General features: G+C 42.8%; 1 protein-coding gene across 1 annotated transcript; it reads left to right on the forward strand.

Moving 5' to 3' along the window:
- On the forward strand, window positions 1–11,568 carry si:dkey-21c19.3 (sentrin-specific protease 1). Its single transcript, XM_036533406.1, has 18 exons — window positions 1–623; window positions 1,154–1,212; window positions 1,382–1,581; window positions 1,686–1,767; window positions 2,097–2,280; window positions 2,640–2,787; window positions 4,713–4,831; window positions 5,207–5,484; window positions 6,180–6,243; window positions 6,457–6,495; window positions 6,783–6,867; window positions 7,113–7,256; window positions 7,739–7,870; window positions 8,216–8,419; window positions 8,857–8,936; window positions 9,632–9,716; window positions 10,022–10,117; window positions 10,681–11,568. Exons 1-18 carry the CDS (start codon window positions 493–495, stop codon window positions 10,741–10,743), a joined length of 2,193 nt encoding a protein of 730 aa, XP_036389299.1. The 5' UTR covers window positions 1–492; the 3' UTR covers window positions 10,744–11,568.
- Window positions 11,569–17,575: the final 6,007 nt, after the last annotated feature.

The following is a 17,575-nucleotide window of genomic DNA, read 5'->3' on the forward strand; positions in this document are numbered from 1 at the left end:
TTGAATGAGGAAGAAGCGGGAGAGATGATCGTTTCTGTTTTTTACTGCATTTTTGTGATTGGTATTGTTTTGTGAGGGACGCCGGGAAGCGAGAACCTTATTAATTGAATCAAAAGATAAAAACAAAAGTTGAAATAGCAGTAAAAACCTGAGTAAATAACCATTAGCCATAGCGAATATCTTGGAGCCCGTTCTCTGTAGCCTAGCTTGCACTAGCTAGTTAGCTTGTTAGCCAAAGGCGCTAACTAGCTAGCTAGCTAACTAAAACAAGGGAAACTAACTCTGGGGTCCTCGTTAGCTAACCATCTAACCCTGCTTTGCATGCTAGCTACGCGGGCATTGGTATGCGAACGACGGGTATGAGTAGTCAAAGCTTTAGGCTGCGTTTGCAGACTAGCTAGCTAGGCAAGTGGAAACAACCTTGAAAGAGTTTATTCTCCTAACCAGTATAGTTTTCGCACTATATACTGCTGTTTCTGAGGCTGCAAAAGCATGTTTAGTAAACTCTATGAATGGATAGGAACTGGCATCGCCAATCTCCGAAACGGCGCGCCTGCTACAGGTCACCGAGCGGCTGATGTTCAGCAAGACGGTCCGAACAGAAGGAAAAGACCGATAAACTGGTAAGTGTCATTGGAAGAAATCGTTAAAGTGTGTGACTGACTGTCTTGGTGAGCTACAAAGTAATGTTCATTAATTATTGTAGTGTTTTGCGTTTGGTTTAATAATAGGTAGGCATCACCGTCATCTCTCGAGTTTTTTCGCGTAACCTGTAAATAAATTCAGTTAGCTTCATGGTCATCAAGCCTGTATTCCTTTCTGGCAATGGGTAGTTACATTTTAGACAAGCTACATCAATTTTTGTTAATGCATGTCGTTTGCGGTTGCTTTGCTAGGTTGCTTGTGGGCAGTGTTGTAAAGTAACAGCGTGTGAAAGTCGGTTTGCTGGATAGTATTTGTCACTAACTAACTGATGTTCGCAAATTGCAGTAGGTAGCTAGCTGAATGCTGTTTAGTACGATCACTGCGTTAGTTGGAAAAAAACAGATTATATGTTGATTAAGTACTATTATTGTTGACTAGGTATTGTAACATAGCTGAGTTACGGGATGAGGTTATAGCCTTTTTGTAAATTTGCCCCTTTAACTCAAAGTGTTGATGACGGAGAGACCGCTGACCAAGAAGATGGGACGGTGAAGAAGTTCAGGATGGGTGAGCAAAAATTCTTTCCATATTAAGTTATTCTGCTTAAACAATGTAGCTTTTTACAGAATTCAACAAAGGCATTATATAAAACTGAGAGAACGTCATATCTTAAGCTAAGCTCAGCATCCCATTTGACTGTTTTGATGTTTGCATTAACATGCCTACTCTTCTGCAGGAGAATGGATGGACACGGTGAAGATCGCCGCTAAGGAGGTGAAGAACCAGGGCTCCAGCGTGGCGTCGTGGGTAAGGAACAACGTGAGCCCCTCCCTGAGCAACATCCTGCCGGCGTCGCCTGGCCCACCGGCCCTCTCGTCCGCGTCAGAGCCCCAGGCCCTGCCCTCCCCTGCCGCACCGTCGTGGACAGAGAGCGAGGTATGCTGCGGTGTTCCCCACGCTCTCTGCCTGCGCTGATGGACACCCCCAGTTTGCTCGACTGCAGTGTAGTCATTGTGTTCCCTGTGCTTTTGTGCTTTCAGTTTCAGGTGAGAACTCCTGGCTCTCTAGGAGAGACTTTCATTGCTCCCTCAAATACTCTGGACTGGAAAACTTCAAAATCAGGTTAGAGGATGGACCAAAAAAAAAAGCTCCTTTGCTCTTCAGTTTTAGTAATGAATTAGCTGGCACTGAGTTGGGATTATAGGTTATTGATGTCAGCATTCATTCAGTCAGTGTTAATAAACATGCTTGTATTTTTTGGCAAGTTAATTTTTTTTTATTTTGGTAATGATATTTGTTCACAAAGAGCAAGAGGGTTACCTGTAGGCTTCACATGCTCTCAGTAAGAAGCTTCTTCCTAATTGTTACTTCTCTGCTCCAGTGCATCTTACAGTGATGAGTACAGATTTAGATTAAAATCTGATTTTTTTTTTCTGATTTTTTTTCTGTAGAGTCCCTGAGGATTGACAAGTCTGTAGTGGGATCAGGGATTTGCAGACGGCATGCTTGTCTGGATCTCCCGCAGCGCGAGACGCCCAAAACCAATGGGCACTCCGTACCTCTGCCACCCCTCTGTAGCCCCAAAACATGCCCCTCTCCCCGCCTGGGCAGGACCCTCAATTTAGGACCACGGAGGTCAGTGATGTCAGTCAGTCAATTAATACAGTCCTCCCAGGGAGGAACAAGCCATGAAAGACATGTTTTTACATTTATATGGAAAAGAAAGAAAAGTGGCTTGCCAAAATACATGGTACTTTGTCTAAAGTTGTTGAAAGGTAAAGTAAAAAAAGCACTTAACAACAGCCTTACTCAAAGTTGGCTATATTTTTTATTATACAGACTTAATTTGCTTTTGCTTTTGTACAGTTTTTATTTGGATGACCAGATGTGCTATGTGCTGGCTCTGCTACAGACCCAAGAAGTGCTCCTTGTGTATAGTTTCTTTGTTTTTGTTTTAAAATGTGGAAATGGTGTCCCCTCTTCTCTGTCCGCAGTTCGTTGTCCCTTGCAGGGCCCGCCAAAGCCAGCCCATCCTTCACCAGCATGTATGAGAAGACCTTTCCCATTCGCGTGGTGCAGAGCCCCTCCCACGGCAGCTCCCCTCGCCTCTGCCGCAGGAGACAACGGTGCACAGCACAAGAGGTCAGGCTCCAGCTTTACACTCTACTCTGACTCTTCAGAGGTCTGAGGCAACACTGGGCAGCAGTGTAGCATTGTGATAAGGCTTGTGAACCAAAAGGTTGTCCCACCGGTGGAAATGCTGTTGCGTTTTTGGGCAAGGTGGTTAACCCACAATTGCCTCAGTAAATATTCACTTGTATAAATGGGTAAAAATGTAACCTGTGTTAGAATGGATGTGGATATGAGTGTCTGCTAAGTGACAATAATGTAACGTAAAGCGCTCCAGTGTAGGGGGGGCAACGAATAATCAACGTGGTCGACTAAAATCAATGACCAAATTAGTTGCCAATGAATTTGATTGTCAATTAGTTGGTGAGCTACGTTGCTTTACTGGAGTAGAGTAGAGATGGCAACAGCTTCTCGACCAAAAACCTCAAAAGTGTGGCAGCATTTCACTCTTAACCCGTACGTAATTCTTTCGCCCATAACTTATTTTATGCTGTGTAGCACGCGTGTTACATTATATGGTTCGTTATATTTTCATTAGCGTTATTAAGCTTCTCATAGTTTTCACTGCCGCATTTGCTGTATTTTTTAATGTTAAATAACTGTTTCTTCAAAGCTAAAATTAGTTAGAATTTTTCCAATCTCATGTTCTAATCGCAGCGGTGCTAGCATATGCGCTAAACGGTTAATCACACCGGTGTGACCATACGCGCAAAAGGGTTAACTCTGCCAAGAAGGTTGTGAACTGCAATATTTGCAAACCTGACATTGCCTGGCATGGGAGCACATCAGTTCTGCTTGAGCATCTGAAGAGGTGGCACGTTGGCTCTCTGGATGATGAAGATTCGTCTTGTTATGTTAGTTAGCTAGCTAGCATAGCTAATTTTAATGTTAAAAGTCATGTTACTTCAGCTGTAACGTTTTCTGTTTTGAAATACATTTTCTCTTGATCAATAAATTACTAATGACGTTGAACATACAGTGTAGCAGATAATAACCGATTATTCACAACGATCCTGTTCACATTCCAAATGTGGCCTAACTTTACAATGTTAAACCAGAGCTGTCTGCTATTTAGAAATTCTCTGCTTAAACGTTGCATTGTTGTCATGGTGATGTTAATGGCTGGAGATAGTGTTGCTGCCAAGTGCACAAGTTTAGAGAACACCGGAGAATTTGATACTTTCTATATCGTGAAAGATTTCTACAATTTGTGTCTAGGTGTTCGTGCCCAATGTGGGTTGCATTCGAATTAATTTGAACAAGTTATGGGTTTGTTGGATCTCGTAATGCTACCATGGATGGCTTTCTTCAAAAGAAGCAGACTTGTACTCCCCAGCAAGCAGCTGCCCTCACTGAATTAGTCCTAGTAACCATTCATTAAACGATGTATTTTTGAATGAAGTTCTCATCTTTATTATCTTTATTGTTAGTTGGCATATACCTAAAACAACCTCAAGCTAAATTTAAAAGCCGATAGATAAATAAAGCCATTGAGTCGCCTAATTGTGCAACTCATAATCTGAATAGTCGATTACTCGTTTCGGTAATTGGTAGATTATTTGACTATTTGATCAAAATAGTCGTTAGTTGCAGCCCTACTCCAGTGCTGGAGTCAATCGTTGAGTGCATGGAATCTCGTCAAGAGGTGTCACGCTGCTTTATGTTTGAGAGAACCCTTTGCGACGCATCAGTGTGGTAAACGCACAAGAAGTATAGTAACCAAAAGTGTTGATCGTTTGACATTGTCAAGAGATCTTCTTTAAAATACCGAACAGCCTGCATGATATTCTTGGCACCAGTGCAGAAATGGATGTGGGTGTGTGCACGCTTGCATTGGAAAGCTTTTTCAGAGAATCAGCCTGAGGGAAAGCTGGGAGGTGTGAGTGAGAGACTGTGTCTGAGACCCCCTCCCCCCCGGTGGGTGTTTTCTGCTGCAGTCGGTGCGTGAAGAGGAGAAGGAGGTGTACAGGCAGCTGCTGGTCATGGTGACTGGGGGTCAGTCTTCCTTGTTCCGCGATGGGACGTCCTGCGGTGGCCTGCGCTCGCACAGAGACCTGTGAGTACTGTGAATTTAATGAGACGGACTGCAGCATAATGTGGAAACTGGGCTTGTAAGACAAAAGTTGCAGCTTTGATTCCCAGTTGGAGCACTGCCATTAAACTAAGCCCAGAGTAGTTTCATTGAATAACTATTTCTTTGTGGCTATGCAAGTGACATGTGATTTCCTATGCGCAGACAAAGAAAATGAATGTAAATTTAATGACATATTTAGCTTAACTGAGGTTTTGGTTGCAGTAGCTGTGTTGTTCCTGTTGTTCTTTGTAAAACATGTTGTGTTACTGGCAGCCTGTAGTGTTGATTCTTAATTGCACAATGTTGTCGTGCTGCGTGTACCCCTTAGTCACGACCAGTGTCTCCCCCGTCTCCCAGCACCAGCTTCCTGACCTCCAGTCGTAGGCTGCTCCAGTGCACGTTCCCTGCTGGGTCAGGGGAAAGAGACGCCTCTGAGGGCCCCAGCGCACCCCCCAGCCCCCAGCCAGAGTCCAGCGTGGCCTCCAGCAACCTCCCGAGCCCTGGGGAAGCCTCAAGTGGGGCAGAGAACCAGACCTGGGCCTCCCTCTCCAGCCCAAGAGGTGCTCCAGCACAGCCTTTAGATCCCTCTCCAGCCACCCTGCTAGACAGCTCCTCCCAGGACACGCTGTCCTCAGGTCAGTGCAGGACTGACCCCAATGATAAGCCTTACTCTCTTACGCAGAAGACATCCTTTAGCATCCTTGAGTAGATCATGCTATAGGACAGAACAGTATGGTTTTATTGTAACAGCTAAAGCTGAAATTGCAGTTCAGCCTTTGTAGACTGCTCAAATTCTGACAACCGTCTGTACATTCTGTGCACAGCTCAATACAGGCCAGTACATCTGCATAATCAATCAAGAATCAAGAACATGCATAGTTATATACAGTATACAACTTGCAGTGAAATGTACAACTGGTCCAACTCCTTAGATTGTGCAAAGTAGCAGAGAGAAAAATAAATTAGATAAAGATGGATAAAAGGAGAAAATTATGTACAGTAAGAATAAAAAAACTAGAAAGTAAAAATATGTACAATAAGAATAATAAAAATAAAAACTAGAAAGTATCATGTCATTAAAGTCCAGAGTATGTGTTTGAGATTAGTGTGGCGGGCATGTCCAGGTCAGGTCCTCAATGATATGAACCCCAAGATAATGGTCTTTTGGTGGTGACTCCTATAATCATGTAACTGTTGGCACTTTCAGTGTAGTAGAATTCTGTGTGCAGGACAGACATTGAGGTACATCTGGGGGAATAAGTCAGCAGGACCCTGATGATGAGTTACCAGGCAGTATCCACAGCTTTCTTCTATATTTTACTCTCTTTAGCTCAAAATGGGGACTCTGTGATATTTGTGAAGGAACAGCAGGGGAAGACGCCAGACAGTGCAAGGTGAGTCTGAGCAGCAGATTTTCCAGGCTCACCAGACCACCTCTCCCTTCCCTGCCCAGTCACTTCTCTCTTCACCCTTGTCCCTTCAAACCTTTTCCTGTTCTGACCTGTTCCAATGTTCTCCTGTCTCTGTGTTCACCTCTTCACCTGCCCATCTGTTCGCGCTCAAACCTGTTTACCGTCTCACCTCGTTCTCCTGTTTACTCTTTACAGTGTGCCGTGCTTCCAGGCTGAACTGTGGATCAAAGAACTGTGAGTAACTCCTCTTATCTCACTTCATTTGCATTTATGCAGCTCATAAGGACACAACGCACTTACTGTTCCATATTTTCCAAACAGCAGTCTGAATCACTGATTTAAAATTACATTCACAACCAAGCAAGGGGGCGTCGTATTATATTTGGAGTCTCCCGATTATGATGACAGCACAGTGGCACACATGCCCTTCTAGATTATACATAGTGGCACTAGACTGTAGGAGCCGTTCTATTTTGGTATACTTTGCTTCTGCTCAGCCGAGCTGTGGCTGTGTGTCTCAGGACCAGCCTGTATGATTCCCGCGCGCGTGAGAGACGGAGGCTGATAGAGGAGCAGGAAGCCCTCACCGCACGGCTGTTACATCAGGTAAAGCTGTGATCTCACCCCTCTGAAACGCCTGCCTTGGTCTCTGACAGTTTGTCACAGGTGACGTTTTCCCCTTGTACCCATTCCCGCCTTGTGTGACAGCATCGCCTGGCATCTTCTCAAACACAAGCTAAACCTTAAAACTTTGATCCGTAAATTCGCATGTCAGATCTGCGCATTCAGTTCCTCTCATTCAGACAGGCAGGGCTAACCTGACGGGCCCCTCTCTCCCTGTTCCTCCCCAGCGTCTGTCTGAGGAAGGGCATGCGGGCCAGGGAGGCGTGGAGCTGCAGGTCCGCGTCCCCCTGGAGAAGGAGGTTCCCCTGGCAGCGGTCGTCGAGGAGGTGAAAGCCATTAAGGAGGAGCCGGAGTTCCCTGAGCTCACAGAGGTATGTTACCAAATCCAGAAACGGGGTGCTGCAGTATCTACACAGCTCATTCATGTATGCTGCCAGAAGGATCCTGCGATTGTAGCTGACTCATTAGACTGCCAGAGCCTGCCCTTATTTACTGTGAGTTGTGTTAAGTGTTCACATACAAGTCTGTCCATTACAGAGGTTATCATTGCTATTTAGAGCATTTAGCGTTTCTTCAGTAGTTCATTTTTAGCAAATAAAATTTTGCTCCTGTGGTACTAATTGGTGTTTCCCAGCCACTCTTTGCCTTATTACTGTCTACATTTGACTTGGTTGTGTTCTGTAATATTTTAGCTAGCTAAGCTACATCAACAGATGTGTCAGTTTGAATACGGATTTACTTCATGTCCACAGCAGGTTGTATCTTTTGTTCTGTGTGGGTCTTTAGTATCACACACTCAGAATGGGTGTGTTTTACGGCACGCTGAGCTGAAGCTCTGTCCCTCTCTGTTCAGGCCATGCAGGGGGAGGTGAGCCGGGCGCTGAAGGTCGGCAGCCAGGATGAGGTCCTGAGTGAGGCGTTCCGCCTGACCATCAAGCGCAAGGACATCCAAACACTCAGCCACCTCAACTGGCTCAACGACGAGGTGCGAACAGCCTCAAACAAATTACACAAAACGCTAGCCTGCCGCGCTTTCAGCACGTAGCAGTGAGTGCAAGTGCCTCTCCCCTCATTTAACTGTCAGACTTGTGGTTGACCAGACGAGCGACAGCGTTGTTTAAAAGTGGCTTTGCATCCACCAGTGACCTGTGATGTATCGAAATCCGCATTATAAGTAGCTGTGGGAGGAGGAGAGGTTGCGTGTGTCCAGTTCAGTGCACATACACACCATTCATATTTAATCCACGGTGTCTGGGAACGGTCGACTTCGGAAATCTGACCTGGCACCTCCGCCCCCTCTCTCCCTCCCTCCCTCCCTCCCTCCCTCCAGGTCATCAACTTCTACATGAACATGCTGGTGGAGCGCAGCCAGCGGCCCGACCTGCCCTCCGTTTACACATTCAACACTTTCTTCTACCCCAAACTGCGCAGTGCCGGCTTCTCTGCTGTGCGGCGCTGGACCAAGAAGGTGGACATCTTCTCTGTGGACATCCTGCTGGTGCCCATCCACCTGGGGGTGCACTGGTGCCTGTCGGTAAGTGCACTCGGGGAGCGGGGGACCGCACGGCCATGTGAGCTATTCACTCAGTGCCTGAGCTTGTCCCCAGGTTTGTATCCTGGATGGGTTGTTGTACCTTTACCTTTGTAGTTAACCTGAATTTTATTACATAAATAACAAGCTTTACAAAGAGTCAGTATGTTTAAAAAGGTTTTATATGTGGTGTTTGCAAAGCAAATAAATACCGATAATGTTCCAGGGATTGTGGGCAGATGATGATATGGATTCTTGAAGTAGGTTTTTATGTTTTGTGTGTTTTTCTGGCAGCTGGAGGTTGCAGCCGCAGAAATTTTCTCTCTGTCTCACACTGAGTGAGCTGCTCCCTCAGCAGTAAATGGCAGTAACATTTTACCAATAGAGAGGAAAAAGGTCAGCAGTAGTCCCACCTAGTTGATATTTGTCCATTTTTTCAGGTGGTGGATTTCAGGAAGAAAAGCATCACGTATTTTGATTCCATGGGAGGCAGTAATGATGAGGCCTGCAAGATATTGCTGTGAGTATTTGGAGGGGGGTGGTGGGAGAAAAATATTATTTGTATCATCACTGTACTTGCATGTCAGTTGATCAAATATGATCACTAATCTAATCACTCCTGAGGTGTCAGTAATCCACTATGTGTTTTTTTTTATCCGTGGATATGTTGTGATTGTGTGTATTGTAAAATGTTGGAAATTAAATGTGGATCCCAACCCCGGTCCTGGTGTTATGCTGATTTTCACTCCAGTTGAGCTCCAGTAACTTAACAAAAAGTTGTACAGCACATGACTGACAATTGATGTAAAATCCAGGTCTGCATTCAGCTAACCACATAAAGGTGCTCTGGAGTGGCTTGGGCAGAAAAGAGGCTGTAGTGCATTGTGGGAGTTGTAGTGAAAAACAGTGGCACTGGCATGTGTATAAGGGGATTGTGCTCCTCCTCGCCTTATGTATCCCTGCAGAAACTTAGGTTGTTGCTTGAGATGAGCCTTGTTCACAAAAGTTGATAGAAAACAGAAAAGTAACATAAGTGTACATCAATTAAGAGCACCCTAAAGCAGCACACACAAGCACACAGGACTGAGACAGGGAAAGCCTGTGGCAACCTGACATTATGATACAGTCTAAGCCCTTTTCATTTCCAATCAACCAGGGTTGTCTCCAAACTGGCACCTGACTGAAACTGACTGGCATCTCTCTGTCCTTCCACAGGGACTACCTGGCACAGGAAAGCCAGGACAAAAAGGGCAAAGAGATGGACACCTCGAAGTGGGTGCTACAGAGCAAGAAACGCAACGTGAGTGTCTTAATGCGAGGGGGTCCTCTGTCCCAGGGGTGGAAGTTACGCTCTCCGGGCACAGCTGGGCTCATTCCAAGCTTCACCTGGAAGCTAATAAGCGTACAAGCTAATAAGACTCTGGAAGAAACCAGCAGAAATCCTCCGGTCAGCACATAAGTTTGCTATTAGTAAACCCTGGAATTGCCCAGAATGCTGTGGCCTAATGGTATTAGTTTTCTTTTTTGGTGTGATATGCCATGAACTGAGCTGTACCGTTTGCTGTAAAGTAAAACATTGCGGGGTTTGCCCTTTTCTCCCCGCAGGAGATTCCTCAGCAGATGAATGGGAGCGACTGCGGAATGTTCACCTGCAAATATGCAGAGTACATCACCAAAGACAAGCCAATCACATTTACACAGGTGAGCATGCTCAGTGGTGCTGAAGACCAGAGAGGGGAATCCCTGTCTGCAGTGAAGACCATGCAGTGAAGACCATGCAGCAGTCTGGTCACAGGAGGTGTTTTTGGAATTGATGTAACAAGAATTTATCATTTGGAAAGTCTGACATTCATGACATTTTCGTGTCTTAAATGAAGTGGGTTTCACATCTGCCTTCAGACAGTACAACAGAGGAACGGGTGTGCTGATTCTATCAGCAGTAAATGGGGGAGGATCTACACATTGTAAGAAGTCCAGTTAACCCCTTTGCAAGGAATAGCAAGAAAATTTTTAAATTCCACATGCACAATTAAAGTTGCTAGAGTGCAAAATGACAGATTGTTACATGACAAAAAGGCAGGTAGACATTTCGTTAATCAGGAGTTCATTGTTGATTATTTTAATGCTGGCTCTTCTAATTTTAGTATTAAAGTATTCTACTGCCCTCTTACTGCGCTCTTACTTACAGCATGCAAAGCCTCTTTTCATATGGCAGTCTGACTCACAATGCTCTGAATATATCTCTCTCTTTTTCCCTCCAACAGAAACACATGCCCTATTTCAGAAGGCGGATGGTCTGGGAGATCTTGAATAAGAAACTATTGTGAATTCAGGGAGAAATTGTGGAACAGGAAGCAGCTTGTGAAGGAAATTGGGGAGGGGCATAGTGCGTCCCCCTGCCTTCCTACTGAGTGTAAGAGCCCCAGGGAGGGGGTTTGGAAAATGGGAGATGCCATCATCAGCACTTTCCCAACTGCCCCACCCCCTACCCCCATTCCGTCTGTCCAAGTATCTGAGATACTGCCAAATTAAAGGGTCTATTTCTTTTGGTTGTTTAACTTTAAATATCTGTAACTCAGGTGCAAAGAACACTACAGAATTATGTTCTCCTCTCTGTAGTGCTTTGTCTGCACTTTTTCGTTATTGCAGCAACCTTCTGCAACAGGTGGCAAAGCGTCTGCCTGGAGGTCCTAATGGTTATCCAATATTTCTGCAATTATCTGACAAGGGTGATTTCTGCTGCTCTTTACAGATAGATTTCACCTGTTTTTGCATATCGTGTTTCTAAGCTGTTGCTACAAAAAAAGAGGGGTCAAAAAAAGGTGACCCAAAGGTGTTAACACCTCAGACTGATACTCCTCTGAACGTGTAGCTGGGTGATCTTAAAGGCTGGACAGAATGTTTTTTCCGCTGCTGCTGGCAGGAGACCCCTCTGGCTGGGCCTGCTTGTGCACCTCGTGTTGGACAGCAGGAGGAATTACCTTGGTTGATTCCAAGTCTTTAAAATTCAATAAAAAGTTAATTTCTGAGAAATTGCTAAGGAAGGACCTTTTTGTTTCATTGTTGATTGGGGAATGCACATGCCCTCTTTCTTTAGAACCTGTCTTCATGTGGGGTGTCTCTCCCATTGTCCAATCCCCCTCTTTCTGTCCTGTGCGGCTGTCCCTCTCTGTTGTAACATTGGCTTTGAATGGGGGGGGGGGGCAGGGAGGGACTGCTGTGGTATCACTGTTCAGTGAGAGCTTTGCAGTGACAGGCTAAGTCAGATGTAATGTATAGATATATACATTTACATATATTCATGAAGATTTTGGATCAGAGCCGTGAAAAAGCAGATGCCTCTTTGCTCAACTGAACTGTGGTGTGATGCTTCAACGTACAGACCTATTCCGAGAGAGGACGTGAGGTTAAATACTTTTATTTTCATTGTAATAAGGCCCATTTAGGGCAAATTGTACAGTGCATTCAGAAAGTATTCAGACCCCTTCACTTTTTCACATTTTGTTATGTTGCAGCCTTATGCTAAAATCGCTTAAGTTCATTTTTTCCCTCATCAATCTACACTCAATACCCCATAAGGACAAAGCGAAAACAGAATTTTAGAAATTTTTGCAAATTTATTTAAAATAAAAAACTGAAATCACCTGTTTTCACTTTGTCATTATGGGGTATTGAGTAAAGGGATTTTTGCAAGGCTGCAACATAAAATGTGAAAAAAGTGAAGGGGTCTGAATGCACTGTATGTAGTTTTTTGCTGGAGATTTGCAACTTTTGTATATAGTTCTTAAGTACAATGTTTCTTGGCAGATGTGTATTTAATATACATTTTGTACCTTTTATTATGTTTTGTATCTAGATATAAAAGAACCTTTGTGGAAATAAATACCTCCAGAGCACTGTGGTTTGTACATGTCTTCAAAGTAGTTTTGGGAAAGTAAATTGTTTATGATAATGAAGCTGCCTGTCAGCCACTAATAAGTAACCAGTCACTGGTTTGTTTTTAATTTCTGTGTTATTCTGGAGATGGTGTAATACTCTTTACCTGGGGTGATGAGGCCAAACCGATTTGACAACTTTGAGCTGCAACAACAAAAATGAAATTCTAAGTGCATAAAATTATATTCTCCTCCTCTGCCAAGTTGTGGTACTGTTGTCTAAAATGGATTGTGTGTGAATAGGCCACTAGGCCACTAGCACACCCTTAGACAGAATTTTACCTTGAGTTACAAGCCCTAAATACCACTTGGACCACTGGTTTTAAACCTGCTTGCAAATCCTCAATTCCTGTAGTGCCACAATTCTGCTGTTCTAGCTCTAATCATGAAATACTACCTGCCTTGAGCACATGGATACCTGTATTTATTTAGCCAATATATTGACCCAACTACACATCAGCCCAGAACTAACCTGGACTAGAGAGACTAGGAAATAATTTCCATTCTTTACAAGACAGAAGGCATACAGGACCGACCATTTCTTCAGTCTGCTCTGAGTCTGCATGGGGACAAAAACATTGCAATGTAGTGAAGCGGATTTTTACTCTCATTTTCACTATCCAAGGCAAGTAGCTTACTCTATGCTCTGCAAACAGATGTAATCACACTAGCACGATGTCTTCATATTAAAATAACATTAAGTAGGCGTAATTCAAAACACAAGTTTAACTACATGCCTATATCCACATTGTGCTGTGTGTAATATTGGATAGATTGGTCTTTTTCAATGGTTCACATTGATTTCATTTTGGAATAGTTAATTCCCAGAGCACTACCTGTAGCTTCTCACTTTTACTTTGTGCAGAAACACAAATGGTCCTCAGATTGTTTCACTACCGTGTGGATGCAAAGTAATGAATAAAACACTGGAACAAATGTGAAAAACAAAACCTCTTTTTTAATTAAAAAAGGAAAACAATGACATCAACTCAGAGTCAAACCAAAGAGTAAAAACAATCTTGAAAGCTGTTTTTTTTCTGATTACTTAAACAATATAAGCGTAACAAAGAAACCAGGAAGTTTATGGCACAAGAAGACAAAGAATAAACCTTTCAAAAAAAATCTCAACATTTTAGTAAAAACAAATCAGTTTTTGTATAAATAATAAATGATGCTTAAAAACAGCTGTATTGTGATAGATGAGCCAGTTGTGTGTGTTTGGAGTTTCATTCCATGGTTTTGCTGGGAAACCTGAGGGACAAATGATGCAATCAACAGGACAGCTAGCCACCATATGTCTGAGGTTACTCATCTTGCGGGTAAAGCTGTAGAGTTAGTCGAAAACCTGAAATATTAAAATTCATATAACCACAACATTGTCATACTTCATTCACTGAAACATCTTGTCTTTTAATCGTCGCTAAAGCCTTGTCATTTCTGCGTTTTAAAAAGAGCAGCAATGGAGTGATCATATTTCAGGCTGAATTGCTGATCTATATGGAGGTTCGGATAGGCGAATTCCCTTTTTTACCAGCATTAAATTTTGTGCATACAAACAGCTTTTTTATTTGGCTTGGAGAGACCATAACATGATTGTAGAACTTTTATTAATAGCAGGTCATTTCCTCTTGCATGCAAGTGTCACACAGATTGACTCAACTAATTACAGAGAACCACTTTTGCAAAGCATTTGTAACAGATGTAATGAACTCTTGAGGAATGTCTTAACTTGGCCACAAAGCATCGTGGACTATTTAACATTTTAACATCTTTTGACTCACAACAAATGTTCCATGATGAGTGGATTTCAATGCATTAGAGAAGCCTACTTATAACAGCAGGGAAGTTCCCTTTTTGAATTAGGGAGAATTTAAGGACAGGTTTTAGGATGGAACTTAGGTCTTTGTTCTTTTCTATATTCAGAGACCTCAGCTGCCTTGACTCATTTATCCCCCAGGTTTCTTTGCATAGATTTTCCACAATGTTTGTTTGTTTTGAACAACCAGCATAGCCAGCACCTCACAAACCAATTTTCACATCCTTGAGTAGCAGCACAATATTTGAAACAATGAAATAAACCATTAAAATCTACCTGAACTGAGCTGTGGAAGAAAGCTAGAACCTCCTATTACTCTACACTGACACAGGCTGGAAATGAAAGCCACATTGCTGGAATGATAATATCTGAGGTACAAGATCTAAGGACTGGCTTAAACTGAAACAAACAATAATCTCCCAAGTAGGACCTTGATTACCCTCGCTGTGACCTCTGATTGGGCACTTCTTTAAAGCATTGTTTCACTACAGTTGGCTGAGAAATTTCCCCTGGTGTCTTGTGGAAATCTGTTGGACAGACTGACTCTGGTTTTCACAAAGTAGGGGACGATTAGTTCAATTCATTGGCCAGAAAGTCAAAATTCATTATTGAAGTCATTGTGAGAATGCTTTAAAGTTCTCTCAGCTTGCAGCTAACAGGCTGAACAGAACATGGACATATTTCTCAATCTGGATATAAACTCAGATCAGCACTGACAAGGATCTGGTTGGAAAACGCATCAAAGTAACAACAGGTCTTTTTGTAGTTAAAAAAAAAACATTTTCATACTTAAATCGCAAGGATGGTTCTGAACTTTCCCATATGAAATCCAGAATTAAATCAGACAATATATCCCATGAGCTGTACTGTATATTATTTGACTGTGAATACACCACAGTGACGGCACCAAGAATTGTCCTAACAGTCTTAAAGGCAAAAATGAAAATGGGAAAAATGTCTATGTGCAACAAGACACATACAAAAATGTTAAGTTATTGCAGTTAACATTTGTCCCAGTTTACTTATGTTCATTGTTGTTTTGCTTTAGTTTGGTTGCAGCAAGTCAGTGTGACCATCTAATAACTAAACCTGTCTGCCAATCACCCCACATGGCATATCCATTTTTATCATTTGTAGTCCAGCAGCCCAGTTTTTCCAATTCTCAAATGACAGATGTCTGGGGGTTTGGAAAGACTCATGGAGATACCCAGTCACAAATCTGGAGGATTTGAGGAGAATATTACTCATTTCAGCAGAATGGGAAATGCAGACATTTACATATGAAAAGCCATGTCACGTTCCTAGAGAGATATTTTGATTGACAGCTTCCTGACTGGTGGATGGCTTCATAGTCTTTGGTAACAAACACGCACAAACATGCTAAGACAGAGAGTGAGAGGCAGAGAGGGAGACAGATGAGGACAAGAGGATCATCTGACTGGGAGGGGACTGTATCACCGTATCTGAACTTGTTTTTGATACAACATCATCATTCAATTTCATGACACTACCTTTCTCAGACAGTTCATAGGTGGCATGACTGAATGATGAGCCCCCCCCCCCCCCCCCCCGCGCTCCCACCTCTACTGCTCAACTCCACTTCTCCTGTAATGCGTTTATAAATGAAATTCACACAAATTTGGATTAGCAAAATATTCCCTTTTATACACTCAAACATCACTCATATTTGATGAAGAACAGGCTGAAGCAGAAAAGAGATAATCTTTCACAGACAAGAAAGGGAACATGCATTCACCGAGACATGCCTCCATTGGGGTGAGCTTTCCGTGGCTGCGGAGGTGTTAAAATGAGTCTTAAGGATTACATAAGGAAGGAAAGGTTCTTCAAAGGTGGGCCCCAAAGAAAGGCAGCTATGGAAAAATGGGCTGGGTGGAAGGCTCTGAGTAGCAGCTTCTGTGATTGGGCAGTGAATGTTACATGATGGCTAGGGGAAACACAGGACCAATTTTTTGGAACAATGCTATGCAGATGCAGTACAAATTCACATACAGTGGGCTCAGCCAATAGGAAGGGTGTCTAAATCATGTGAAAATGAGTGAACATGACCTCCATTTGCACAGCCTCTTACAGACATGTTCAGAGCTACATCACCATAAAACACATTTCCTAATATTCCTCCATGCAAAATCATCTGGCTTTAAGAAATGAAGTATGTATTGCATAGATCATAGATAATGAAAAACTCTGTCAGAGGATGTCTATCTTTTTTAGGATTTTTTTTGTAATTCTTAAACACAACATTGGACGGAAAGATAACAAAACCTGGCTTGCGGCATTTCTTAGAACCATTGAGCTAACTGAACGTAGCTTTCCCACCTGCAGTTGGTCAGAAATCTCAAGAATATCTATGCACATTCAGGAAAAAAATTTACATAATGTCATATGTGCAAGTATGCCCTTTGAGTGTACAGACTCCTTTGCCACATCACGTTGGGCCATGTGTTGTCATACAGTCTATAGTATGCACATTTGATTTTTTTTTTTTTACCCATAAAATGATTAGTCTACACAAGCATCGAACCTGTCCATGACAGGGTCAGTTACACCTTGCTTTGTCTATTGAATGACACTGAATAGGAGCCAATTCTATGCTGATCCTTTTTCCCTGTCCTGTCAGGAATGGTGGTATGTTCATCTGTGGTTTCTGTTGGTCGGGCATACAGTATTTTATAATTGCAAGTGCCAATGTTTGTGAAAAAGCATATCACCTGTTGACATGATCATGGCCTTTTTGACATAGTTTAAAGCATAAAGGAAAACATCAATACAAAGTAAAAAAAACAAATTAATGAAAAATTCAGTGGACTGCATGGACCATTTCCAAACTTAGACAAGTAAAAATCTTGTGAATCTTCAAAAAGCTAACAGCTAGAGTTCCAAAACGTCTTCTCTACCAATGACCTATACTATGAAAAAGAAAAGTTTCTGAAAAGAAAATCCTCTTTCAACAGCAACAAAACAACTCAACAAAAAAGGTTTCAAGTGAATTAGAAGAAAAAAATAATTTCTTTGAAAAAAGGAATTAACACACGAAAGAAAAAGCAGCACAGTGAAAGCAATAAATCTAGAAAAATCTGTATCTCCCACCCTCGACAAAAGAAGCATTTCAGTTTTCGTCACGTCATCCTTGCATTTTTGACGTCACTTTCATACAAACTAGGCTACACCTCTAATCTAACATTTAGCGATTTTCTTGACATTTGTCATTAGAAAACTACTGGCTACTGTCGCCTAGACAGTCATTTTCACTTGTCTGCCTGAGTGCGAAGTTCACCATCTCGGCATCTGTGGCAACGAACCGCTTAAAACCACTTGCGTGCTACAAAAGGTGCGACCTCACTCAGCCACCTCGAGGATGCAAGCTTCCAGTACTTCCAGCAGCACCAT

The sequence above is a fragment of the Megalops cyprinoides genome, chromosome 7 (assembly GCF_013368585.1).
Source record: "Megalops cyprinoides isolate fMegCyp1 chromosome 7, fMegCyp1.pri, whole genome shotgun sequence".
In the NCBI taxonomy this organism is placed as follows: Eukaryota; Metazoa; Chordata; class Actinopteri; order Elopiformes; family Megalopidae; genus Megalops; species Megalops cyprinoides.

What these genes read in the sequence shown, in the direction of transcription:
- si:dkey-21c19.3 (XM_036533406.1), top strand. Translation starts at nt 493, where the DNA reads ATGTTTAGTAAACTCTATGAATGGATAGGAACTGGCATCGCCAATCTC. An exon ending in AGTTCCCTGAGCTCACAGAG is followed by an intron (nt 7,257 to 7,738) that starts GTATGTTACCAA and finishes CTCTCTGTTCAG; the next exon opens with GCCATGCAGGGGGAGGTGAG. An exon ending in GGGTGCACTGGTGCCTGTCG is followed by an intron (nt 8,420 to 8,856) that starts GTAAGTGCACTC and finishes CCATTTTTTCAG; the next exon opens with GTGGTGGATTTCAGGAAGAA.